Source organism: Aethalodelphis obliquidens, unplaced genomic scaffold (genome assembly GCF_003676395.1).
Source record: "Aethalodelphis obliquidens isolate GAN/ISIS:26980383/991018 unplaced genomic scaffold, ASM367639v1 scaffold36, whole genome shotgun sequence".
Lineage (NCBI taxonomy): Eukaryota > Metazoa > Chordata > Mammalia > Artiodactyla > Delphinidae > Aethalodelphis > Aethalodelphis obliquidens.
Genome location: NW_020837980.1, coordinates 18,600,767 through 18,613,602, shown reverse-complemented (window position 1 = coordinate 18,613,602; position 12,836 = coordinate 18,600,767). Strand labels below are relative to the sequence as shown.

Below are 12,836 nucleotides of genomic sequence, written 5' to 3'. Positions count from 1 at the left end.
CACCGAGCCTCCAAAGGCTCCCCAGGCCAGCCCAGCGAAGCACAGACTCGTCCTGCCAGGCTGAAGGGCCCGCGCAGCCTGACTGCACTTCCTCTCAAGTCCCCTTCCTCCCGTCAAAAAAGTCCACTCAGCCTCCTGGCTGCCTCCTAAAATCTGTGTTCATCCTGCCATTTTTAATGATGTCAGTCCACAGAGGACCCTCCCCACCCAAATCTTCCTCATTTTTCAAGGTTCGATTAAAATTCCACCGCCGCCCTCAAACCTTCCCCAACTCCTGCAGGCAACACCGAGTCACCCCTTATCACTCGACGCACTGTCATCTGCTTCCAGACGTGCTGCCCCAAATTAACCGAGGGGTCTCCAGGGCAGGGGCAAGATGTGCACTTTTCCAGTACCCTATCCCCCAGGCCCACCCCGGGGCCCACCCAAGGGAGCCCTCGAACACTGTGAGTGAGACCAGCTGAATGGACAGGACACAAATGACATGGCCAGGGCAGGGGAAGACTGATGTCACCACTGTCACCCAGGGTGCTTCTGTGTAGCTTGTGCCAAATGTCAGGGTGAGGGACTGTCTCGAGCCTGGTCTGCAGTCCATTTGTTAAAGACACAGCCTCAGGCATGATGTCTTAGCCACCGGTAGCTGCGGAGTGACAGGGCTGGCTTGTTACCACACAGGCAGGTAAGAACTGGAGAAAAGACGGGCCAGTTTAGATAACCTCATGCAAACTGAGAAGTAGAGCCAGCAACTACACGGCAGCCAGTGGGCGAAACGGTACCTATTTTTAGTCTGTTTTCAGTGGCTCTCGCCGCAGCTCTTTAAACACAAGAAGAGCCAATTCCTGAACAACTGCAGTACTTTGACTGGAATCCGTTAACGTCCATCTCTTTTACCAGCTACTACAGGATCTGAAACGGGAGGATTGAAGATTTCCCTTCTCTAGACACAAGGACAGAAGAAACGCCACACTGGATGAGAGAACGGATGATGACAACGGCGCGCACAGCAAATCTGTGAGCGGGAGGACCGGGTTCTGCCCTACTTGCATTAGGAAGGTAACTGGCTCCACTGAAGCAAAGCTGCACATTTGCCACACAGAACTGCTGACTGAATCTAGATTCCTGTTAAACTGAAAACGTGTCAAGAGTCAAATACATTTTTATTCACTCCTAGCTCTAACTACAGTAGCAGCTCTAACTCAAAACAAAGAAATACGTATTTGGCCTTTAGCCACAGCAGACATTAATCTAAGACCTTAGCTGTGTTTGGAGACAAAATGTTTCTAAGAGCCCTCAGCACTGCGCCTGACACTAACCCCAATGGTATCTTCCATCATTATCCGGAGTGGTATTTCAGCTCAGGACAGAGTAGACTTTTAGTTGATGATTCCCCCCAGCTGAAAAAATTTAATGCTTAAAAATTTTATATACAGTCTGTTTTCATACATTGCTTCTCCCATAAAATGTGAAGTAAGAATATGACTCTGAAGTCCGCAAAGAGGCTGAGAGATAAAGCAGAAACTAACACACCATTGTAAAGCAATTATACCCCAATAAAGATGCTAAAAAAAGAAAAAAAGAGGCTGAGAGCTACCACAAAAGCACAGGCCTGATCTGAAGTGGGCACCCGATTCTCAGTCTAGCCTCCTGAGGGAATTCCAGACGACTCAGGAATTACTGCAGACAGGGGCCTGGGCGCACAGTGAGAAGAGGGAGAGCTGGGGAGAGTCACGCGAGGGCTCTGTTATTTTCCTCGTCTGTAAATGAAAGGGCTGAGGCCTGTGATTCCGTTAGGGTTTTCTGCTGCAGGGCAATCCTGTGCCTCAACACAGGGTAGAAATGAGTGCTGCAGAGTTAGCAGACTTTCGTGGGTCCCTTTGCTTTTACTCAGAGTTACAACAGCGGGGAAAGAGAAGAAAATAATAGAACAGCAATCTTTGTTTCTACTAAATGAACCCGCTTATTCTGTTTTCTCTGTGTCAGCACACGCAAAAAAAGTCTAGATTCGGTGGTTTTTCTTTTTTTCTAATATATTTGTTTTCAATCTGGCACCCTTAGAAATATACTGATAATAGACAAAGGCAAGTAAAATAAAGTAATATAATGAATAAAGGCCAAGAAACAAGATTCTTTTTTAGAGAGAACTAGTTTTCTGAAGGTTAACAAGACCAAAAAAGTTGATCAGTAAGTCAAGGTTGGCAACTGTTTATATCCATCAACGATGAGGGACAACTTTCCAAAGGGATCCAAGTTCATTCTTTTTGGCTAAGATGAGGCTACAACTCATAGCAAAACCCTTTAATCCCCTGGGGGTGAAACAATGCTATGGTCTAATCTGGCTTGGTTATCGGGAGACTACTGGGAGACTTATTAATGGCTAAGCAGGATAAGCAATTTAATTTTTTTAAAAAATAAAGTTATTCATTTGTTTTTGGCTGCGCTGGGTCTTGGTTTCTGCACGTGGGCCTCCCCTAGTTGCAGCGAGCAGGGGCTACTCTTCACTGCGGTGCACGAGCTTCTCATTGCGGTGGCTTCTCTTATTGCAAACCGTGGCCTCTAGGCGCGCAAGCTTCAGTAGTTGTGGCACCCGGGCTCAGTAGTTGTGGCGCACGGGCTTAGCTGCTCCGCGGCGTGTGGGATCTTCCCGGACCAGGGCTTTAACCCGTGTCCTCTGCACTGGCAGGTGGGTTCCTATCTACTGCGCCATCAGGGAAGTCCCTCAATTTAAAGTACAAAAAAAATGATTTCAACTGTTCTCAATTCAAACGGATTCAAGGGCTTGTATCCTCCTATGAGTGGCACTAGGTTTTCTAGAGCTCGCAGCTCCTCATCAAAGCTCAGGATTTAAGCCCTGTTTAATTGTACTAGAGTTTTGTTTTGTTTTTTGGCCACACCACGTGGCTTGTGGGATCTCAGTTCCCCGACCAGGGATTGAACCCAGGCCCTCAGCAGTGAGAACTCGGAGTCCTAACCACTGGGCCGCCGGGGGATTCCCTGTACTAGCGTATTTATTAGATCTTAAAATCATGTTGAAATCTGCTTAAATAGATGGAAACATTTTCGTATTAGATACTTTTCCCATAGCAGCTACATTTTTGCTCTACCTGAACGAAGACAACTTGCAAATCATTTATGTCAAAATATCCTCGTTTTCGCTACACTTGCAGATTAGTTTCATCGCTGTTTAATCACTTACAAATTAAACTAAATGAATAAAATAAGTCATATGAAACACAAATGGTATAAACCTACACGTAAGCTCGTTTATATTTCAGATACCCATTGAAAACTGAAGAAGTGCTAGGCCTTGTGGGGAACACAGGGATGAACAAGACACAGTCCTCGGCTTGAAAACAGGGAATCCAGGAGGGGGGTTAAGCTAACGAATGAAGAAGATACATGACAACGTAAGTTTAACTAAGATTTTAAGATACTGATCGAAGACTCGCATGTGGCATATGGCTATCACATATTAATCACTTGGTTTAGAATACTGGCTGGGCTTAAAAAGAGGGAAAGTTGATCAGTCAGGGGTCAAGATCGCTGGCTGAGTAGGGCCCGCAGATGTGGCCAGTACAGGCCGAGTCCACTGCAGACCCAGGTTCTAAGTTTCAGGACTGGAAGGCTTGGGACCCCGGTCTCACTGATAATCAGTTGTCGAAGTGGCTTAACAGGACCCCCTTCCCTGGCAGAAGCTGAAGGTTACCAGGCTAGCCTGTCCCGGAGCAGAACCTGCTGCTCCACAGGAAGAACTGAGCCCACTGAGCTCCAGTGCAGCTTCCCCGAGTCCAGCCCTCTCCCGAGACGGAGTCTTCGTTGTTAACGTCCATGTCACTAGGTCCCACAGGTCAGTCTGGGTCTCCTCTTGCTTGAGGAAAAGGGCTTATTAAGATGCTTCCTCTATCAGTTCCTCGGGGAGGTCCTCTCCTTCCCCTTCTCCAGAGTCACTGCTCCCTAGGTAAGGTGGCCCTGAGAAGGTGAATGGAATTCGGGCCACAATTCTTCACTCCATATACTGATATAATGACCATAAAAAAACCATCTGACGTATCTAATACTTTCTTCCTGTCAATCTCAAAGTAACTGAAAGCTCTAAAGTAATGGAGAAATCACTCCAAGAAACCACTTTGTCTTTCTATTATCACATCCCCCCGCCCCCCCCCCCAGGGCCGACAAGCATCTGTAACTGCTGAAAGCATCAGGGGCAGCTTGTAGTGAAACTTGTCTCCAGCAACCCTGTCATTTCCCGTAGCACCTGTGGGACGCTAGCATGCTTTTCCAAGGTCAGTTATTTTCCCCGAAGCAAAATATTTAAGAAACACGTGTTGATATGTCCTTCTACCCCACATCCCTGGGACGTCCTCTAGAGCAGCTGCTGGAACTTGGCAAAAACCAAAAAAACGAAAGCACAAAACATAAAAAACCACACTGCCGAGAACTGATGGTCACGCCTTCCCCAGCACTCTCTTTCTTCTACTAACTCTCTTTTCTGTCCACTCTGAGGAACAGGCTCACTAACCAAGGGAATTTCCAACCGGTCAGAAGCTTTGGGATGGCCGAGAGGCTTTTAATCGTCCGGAACCCTCTCTGAGGTGTCCTAAGAAATCTCGCTGCTCAGAAACTCCCAAACAAGGTCATTCAGTCCTTGAAGCCACCTTCTAAGCTGAAAGAAATACAGGATTCTGGGGTGTGGATGACGAGACGGAGCTGTGAATACGCGTATGTGGTTCTCGGAGCTGCCTCGACGGGCTTTCCTTTAGGCCTAGGACCCACTTCCGGTACAAAGTGGGGATGCCAGGGGTTCTGACCAGCACCATCCCACGTATCCCTAGGGCTGATCTCGATGGTCAGAATGAGTCCTTCTCCTTCCTTACTGCCCAGTGAGCACCCCTCCCAAAGCCGCACATGGCTGGAAGGAACCTTCCACATAACAAGGGAGAGCTCCTCGGGAAAGAGGAGAGACGACTTGAGTAACTAAAACTCGACGTGAGCTCATTCCTCCGGGAGCGTCCGCCTGGCCAAGCCGTCGGGTCAGAGCCCCCGTAGAGAAAAGCGTCTCAAACAAGAGCAAAGAGGGATAATCGCCTTCCCTCTGGGTGCACCCTCTTTAAGAAAAACCCTGGTTCCGTCGATAGTTCCAGTTTACCTTTCCAAGGTAAAGTCCCTCACACTGGCTCCAAGAAGCACGACTGCGCTCCTAAACTCAGCAACCGAGGTGAGCGGGACTCTAGTAACAGTTGTCAGGTGTAACACACTTACACTCCCAGTGAAAGACCATGCCTACCAAGAGACACAGAACCTAATGCTATAATTCTCCATTACAGAGTTCTGAGAGCTCCGTTCTGAGACCAAGCTGGCTTCACTTTAGGACAGAATTGCAGCATAGATGAAACGTGTGCCAACAGACGACCTGAAAGTGACAGGTAACGATGCTTTACTCTTTGAAACCGGGAGCAAGAGCTGACGAGGGAGAAATGAAGACACAGAAGTCTCATTGAAACCTTCAGGGAGTTTAAACGTGGTAACAAACCAACAACTGATTCAGCCTATTCTCTTCCAACTGAAATGTCCACAGTCTAACCATCAGTTGCCAGTAACATCAAGCTCACCGGACTCTCCCTGCAACAAAAGACGAAAGGTGCGAAAGTGACAATATCTGTCAATATTTTGTTTTTCTTAGATCAGATTTTTAAAAGTGATCTTGCCGATCACTGTGGCAGAATCTGCTGGACACAGCGGCTTTGTGGTAAAGGTTACTGCGCATTGTCAAACTGTATTCCCTGCTCTGGGAGCCAGAGTGAGTGAAAGGGCTTCGGTGCTGTCTGCCAAACAGGGAAAGCAAAGGATGAACAGTCTGCTTTGGAATTTGATGAGATGGAACTCCCACACCACCCTCCTTTAGGGCAGATATAAAATAGTTAGTCCTTTCCGTGCGCTTTACAAAGTCAGCTGGTTGCTTAGCATTTGCAAGTTGAGACTTTTCTCAGTTGTGAAAACAAAACAAAAATACGTAAGTTAGTTTTAAAATTTTCCCTCTAATTATTGGAAGAAATATTCCGCACACATTCTCTTTCTATCTCATTGTACATAACGTCCAGGATGGGTGATCTTATTGCTGGAGTCCACTTCAACCAAAAATGTTTAACAGGGGTTCACACCGAATGCTGGGCGGGTCCTCTCCTTGGGGGTGGGCACTGAGAGCGAGCTGAAATGCAGAGCATTCGGTGTTCGTAGATCTACACGGGCGCACAGACCTACACGGCACTTCTGGCTAATAAATACCCGATGAAGAGGCATTTGAGCTAAATCAGAAATACACTGACCAATGGGGAAGAACAACAGCATTCAGGTTAACTAGAATAGTTACGTCAATCAGAAGCTATAAATAAGTCATTCTGCACAGTGACCTCAAAGTTGCGTCCACCTAGTGTACTTCAAGCTCGTTGTGGAACCCTGCTTACTCACAGGCTCAAGGAGGTTGCGAGTCCTCGCAGTTGTACAACAAGCCTTACCTGCTAGCAGGTGAACAGAGCTGAAGCTCTTCTCCAGTTTACCCAGGAGTACAGTGAGAAAACAGTCTGAGGCCAGAGAGGCCACATCTTGGGAGCTTTGATCGTAAACTACAACCTTCTGACTGCAATCAACGTCGACCTAAAATGCAAACGTGAGGCTGTCAGGGAGGAAAGCGAGGAACATGATCCCATACACCTCTGCTGCTGAAGCAAGTAACTGCTTCCTGTTTTCCTTAATAATCTGAATAAAAATGAGATGTGGTCAAATGTACTGGATAAACCAAGCATACGCATGGTTTAAATGTTTGCAAAAATCAACATTTGCAAGGCAAACTTGATGCTATTTCTGTGTAAATGTGCTCAAAACTCCTTAGTTTTAAATCCTTAACACGATAACAGGGTAAAAACATGTACAACAAAATAATACGCAAAATAAACGTATCGATCCCGATCCCCTGAACTAAAGAAACATTTAAAATGGTTTCTACTCAGTAACAAATCAGCTTTTCGTAAGATTAAAGCACAAACTCATTTTTATTCCTGAACAAAACAAACAGCCTTACCTACCACAAAGCTGACAGCCTGGTATCCTAAGAAAAACTCTCCTTGAAGATCCTTAAATTCTGACCATTACCTTAACTTCCCACAAACAAAAAACACTTGTAATATAATTAATTTCTACTTTCTCGTCAAGGCACTTGAAAAGAATGATTTCCTTTCAGTACATTTGTAAACAACATAAAACCATGTATTAGTTATTAATAATATACAGACAATATAATATACTATTATATAATTGCTAACAATTGAGTATTATAATATACTGTATTAGACATAACTTTTTATTTGTGTTAAATTAATAAAACAATTTTTAGCATTAATAGGGAAACACAGCACTGGATCAAATAAAAACAAGTTAAGCTTTCTGTGTAGCTTAGAAACATCCTGAGGTGTGACAGTGTCTACAATTAGTGAATTATTCTGAGGTGGCATAAGGTATCAAAGTTTAGAAAAAGCAACCAAAACTTCCTCAAATTACTTTCTCCCCTTAAAAATGAGGCTTCATTTAAAATGATTCCCCATTCAGCAGGTCCATTTATTTTAAAAAGGAAAAAACAAGCAAGCATGTACCTTATGTTTGGCTGAGTGCTGGATGAGCTCTGTAATTAACACTTTGTCCTGTTGCAACCTTCGCTTCATAAGCTTGGAGCAGTTGATATTAATGGCTTCCAAAATGTGGGACGTATTGTATTCCACAAATGGCCGGCTATCAATTAGCAGCACTTTTTCCGTTCCACTTTCCAGCAGAGCCACCAACCTCTCAGTAACAATTTGAGTTCCAATCATCTCATGGGCCATGACAACAATAAGTCCTCTTTTCCCACCTCCTCCTTTAATTTGCCACGATGATGTAATGGTGGTGTGCTCAAAGGCTCAGCCACTCCATTGTACTGAAATGTATGAGGTCAGGCTGGTGGCGACTGGCAAGAGGAGAGTTAAACCCATTTTCAGCAAGAGCCCTCCAAGTGAATGTCTCTTTCTCTTTCCCGTTGATGTGCTCTCGCAGAGGCCTCCTGCCACAAAGCAGCCCCTCACACTTGATTCATAAAGAGATGACTGGAATAACCATTCCAACAAAAGATGCTTTGGGGCAGCCAGTGCATTACATCATTCTTTACCTCTGTTCCCTCGCGCCAACAGCTTTACATGGGGCTGAAAAGCCTACATGGAGAGAGAATGACAGACGGAAAACAAAACACGGGGGTCAGAAAAAGAAAGAGCATCGGATTAGAGGGAGTGTATGATTCATAATATTTACCCCATTAATCTAATTCCATACTTGATGCACTGTTTCCTTTGAACAAACAAACAAAAAGGACAAGTAGGTATGGCTTCAGGAAACGTACTAATGATGATTCGCTTTCACCGCAAAATATAAAAACTCAAAGATGACAAAACAAGACAGAGTCATGAATTATATATAATCACCTGGGGGCCCAGAACTACTTGACTTACAGTATGAAATGAAAAGAGCTGTAAAAAGCCAATCCAAGCATTTTTATTCCAGATTTTATTTGCTTATTTCTTGAAAATAGCACAAAAAACAACCACCTAAGATCGGGTTAGCAATCTGACGTTGTCAGGACATAAAAACCTTTCCTGATGGCTTGAGAATTACTATGATAAATGGAGTGTGTGTGCTGTGAGCATTCCTTGAAACTACCCTCAGGAAGAAGAGGCGGGAAAATGGGAGGTTCTGTAAATTTCGGCTGCCTTTTAAGGAAGAGGAGGGGCAATGACTGATGTACTTGTCACACCAAGTGCTGAACTAGCTGCTGGGGGCCTGTGAGGCATCCACTCCGCCCCAGGCCGACTCACAGCTAAGATCCTGGCCGGTCCTCCGCTTCCAGTTCGCTTTTTCTTGTACCTCATTTTTAAGAGACTCCCTGATTCCCAGCCTCAGAAAATCTCACACCTTGACCTTGGACTCTAGGTCAGCAACCCAGGCATACGAGAGCCCTTAATACGGGACCTGATGCTTACTTATTCTTGCCAGACTCCTAAGATAGACCATTTCCTAGTTAACGCTAGTCGGAGTTTTGTGCCCAGAGCTTAAGCCCGCACCCGGACCTTCAATATTCTCACGTCCCGATCTCCCCGGTCCATCTCTGCTTATAGGAAATGCCCTACTACATAAAACTAGACGTCCACTGTCGGCATTCGACTTCTGGAGGTTAAACTACCTGATGGCAGACGTTTTGTACTGTATTTCTTCCTTCCACAGTGTTCTGCACATAAGATATTCAATTTACACTGTTACAAGTTAGTAAAATCCTCCTTGTTCCAAAAATGATTTAAGATACTGAATAATTCATATGTGATTAACTGATTTTGGATTAGGATGATAGACCCCCCCAAACATCATGGGGTCCTGTTTCCTAATTTCAGACTTAGAAATTAGAAGCTGAAGCATGGAGAAGTAGGAGTGGACAGGATAGAGAGAGGAGTGGCCTCGCCCTTTACTTGTTACGTAACTTCGGACAAACTATATTAGCCTCTCTGACCACACTTTCCTCATCTCTAAAAGGTACATATAGTATTGGCCTTGTCTCCTCACAAAGTTTGTTTTGAGGATGAAATTATGTCAGTTATCTAAAGAGAGTAAGTCAGAAAGCAACTAGTCATCACACAGAGAAAGGAGGAAAAATGCTGTAAAGATGCCAATGGTGAACAGAGCTGCCTTGCATCTGGAATCTGAAAGGCATCCCTCAGCAGATAAAGACGGGGCAATTCCATCCTGCTACAGTCCGGCTTCAGCCAGGCTGTGCCGCTTCTCACGGAGCCAGACATCCACGGCGTTAGAAGGCACCTGAGAAGCCATCGCGTCTAGCCTCAAGTCTCACGAATCAGCCCCACATAATACATTATTTGTCCATTTCGTATCTTCATTATACGGATGTATTATTTTTAGTACAGCTTAATGGCAATGAAGCACAAAAGTCATCTCTACCTTCGACTGAAGAAACCAGAGCAGAGAATTTGTCCTACTCAATCAACCAATGCACATTCGCACAGCACCTACCCAGGGTATTTCTGACTCAAGTCCTGACTGCCCGGTGACACGATTCACAGCCACGCAAGGTCCTGGGCTCGGATGGCCTGACTCCCTCACCGGGGCTCCCACTCCCAGGTTACCCTGTTTTCCTAAGAACCTGTCCCCACAATGAAGCTGCGCTGAGACAGAGTGACGTGACTTGTCCACGCGGGAGCCCGGGCAGCGCAGAAAGTGGAAACCCGAGAACGGGAGCAAGTGGATGCCAACAATGGCCTGAGTCTCTGGGCCGCATTGGCTCCTCTCAGTGGTGCAACCGGGCAGGACAAAGCAGTTATCTGGGTTAGCAGATCGAGGGACAAAGGGAGGGAGAGGACGGCAAACATGCAAAAGCTGAGTGAGAAAGTTCTCATCTTTGCTTCCCTCCAGCCAACTCTCAGAAGCCCAGATCACTGAAACCCAAGGCAGGCTGCGGCCAACAGGTTCACCGGGAAGAAAACGGTCATTCCTCCCCAGAGAACCAGAGTCGGTCGTTCCGGATAGAAAAAGACCCTTTCCCTGACCAAGAAGAGGTCTGGTCAAAGTGACCCTGACATGAGGATGTAGCTGAAACAAAACAGTGAAGGTGAACTGGGGATAAAGTTACACCTTTCACATTGTCCTGCGGCCAGCTGGAGCCCTCTGACAGCACCTTCATGCGCAACATCTGATGTTCTGAGGTCCCAGGTGACTACAGAGGAGGCCGAGGCTGCCAAGGGGCTGTGGAAGGTGAGGTAACAACAGCCTTAAACCTCGTTCACTTGCAGCTACAGAATTCTGGGGAAGACCGCATCCCAGGCTACAGCTCTAATTTAGAAATTTCTCTCCATTCACTGTTCTTTCCGAAGAAGGTCAACACGCTGAGATCAGGGACGCATCTGTGATAGTTTTGTTCTCGGAATCTCTTGCATCAAGTAAGATTTAAGAGATGACAGGAGAATATTTGATAGTTGGCACCCCAACAAGCTCATCTTACCCCAAAATCTCTTCAAGAAGTCAGAAGGCATACAAATTTTTAGATGGAACACGGGGGCCCAAGTGCATATAGCAAAGCCCAGGGCAGGCCAGCTTTGCTATTTCCCTATTTTCTTAGACAATTTTAAAAGTTTTAATTAATTTCTTTCTATTTTTAATACAGAGTATAGTCACATGGCTCAAAAAAAATAAAAAATAGAAAACTGTATACACACTATGAATACGTATACTTTATCCATCCAATGTTTGTCCACTATATTTCAATAAAGCTGTTAAAACTGCCATTATATTCAAAGTCCAACAAATACATTTAAGTGAAAAAAATGAGCACATTGAAAATCCTTCTCCCGCCCTTGTCCTCCGCCTGCCCAGGTCCTCCCTGGCCCTCTAACTGGTAAACACTGTTAATAGTTTCTTCTGATTTCTTCCAAAGATTTTTTAAAATGAAAATAGAATAAAACACTATATATTCTTTTCCTTTTCCTTCTCTGTTCAACTGGATACACAGTATGTTACACATCTAAATAAAACATGTAGAAATACTTAACCTTAAAAGACAACTCCCAACCATAATTCAAAAAGAGTCATGTACCACAATGTTCACTGCAGCTCTATTTACAATAGCCAGGACATGGAAGCAACCTAAGTGTCCACTGACAGATGAATGGATAAAGAAGATGCGGCACATATATACAGTGGAATATTACTCAGCCATAAAGAGAAACAAAACTAAGTTACCTGTAGTGAGGTGGATGGACCTAGAGTCTGTCATACAGAGTGAAGTAAGTCAGAAGGAGCAAAACAAATACCGTATGCTAACACATATATATGGAATCTAAAAAAAAAAAAAAAAAAAAGGTTCTGAAGAACCTAGGGGCAGGACAGGAATAAAGACACGGACCTACTAGACAATGGACTTGAGGACATGGGGAGGGGGAAGGGTAAGCTGTGACGAAGTGAGAGAGTGGCACTGACATATATACACTATCAAATGTAAAATAGATAGCTAGCGGGAAGCAGCCGCATAGCACAGGGAGATCAGCTCGGTGCTTTGTGACCACCTAGAGGGGTGGGATAGGGAGGGTGGGAGGGAGGGAGACACAAGAGGGAAGAGATATCGGATATACGTATATGTATAGCTGATTCACTTTGTTATAAAGCAGAAACTAACACACCATTGTAAAGCAATCATACTCCAATAAAGATGTTAAAAAAAAAAAAGACAGCTCCCCCTTTCCTCTAGCATTACACCCAATCGGCTGTTTACCTGAGGACCAAAAGGCTGAGGAGTAATTCACGACAATGTGCTTGAAGGGTCAGCAAGCTGCTTTATGGCATCCTAATGGGAGAGTATCCTCTGGAGCTACTCTGACTCAAGGGAAATGTAAACTGTGACACTCATGTTCAAGGAAGCTTGAAATTTATCTCTTAAAGGACAACCTGCTGCAACCTGGGCTGTTCCCACCCAAAGAGAGGGCGGCACCACAAGCTCCCTGTATGGAGGCCATGGGGCCGCTGAAGGTCAAGGCCTTCAGCCGCGTCACTCTGCTGCCACCCCGTCCCTGCAGACCTCAGAGCGCTGTTCAAGGTCTCCCACCTGGGCTGCCCTCTGGGCTGCCTGGGGATCGTGCTGAGGGAGCCCTGGACCACAATGCTACCCAGGAGATGGGGCTGGGGCAGCAGAGACACTCTTCTCAAGAGAAGGGTGATGGGACGCCCTAGTCCACCATCGAGAAAATCTAGGAGGCAGCCAGCCTTCA

At 45.4% G+C, this 12,836-nt stretch overlaps 1 protein-coding gene across 6 annotated transcripts in view; it reads right to left on the bottom strand.

Moving 5' to 3' along the window:
• Positions 1-12,836, bottom strand: part of DUSP16 (dual specificity phosphatase 16) — an 85,011-nt gene that overhangs the window by 38,712 nt on the left and 33,463 nt on the right. For all 6 annotated transcript variants that reach the window (XM_027129571.1, XM_027129576.1, XM_027129577.1 and 3 more), the window contains 2 exons: positions 7,641-8,231; positions 6,510-6,648 (listed from right to left, as the gene is read on the bottom strand). In XM_027129571.1, coding sequence (XP_026985372.1) covers positions 6,510-6,648; positions 7,641-7,868 — 367 coding nt within the window. In that variant the 5' untranslated portion in view covers positions 7,869-8,231. The remainder of the gene's footprint in view (positions 1-6,509; positions 6,649-7,640; positions 8,232-12,836) is intronic.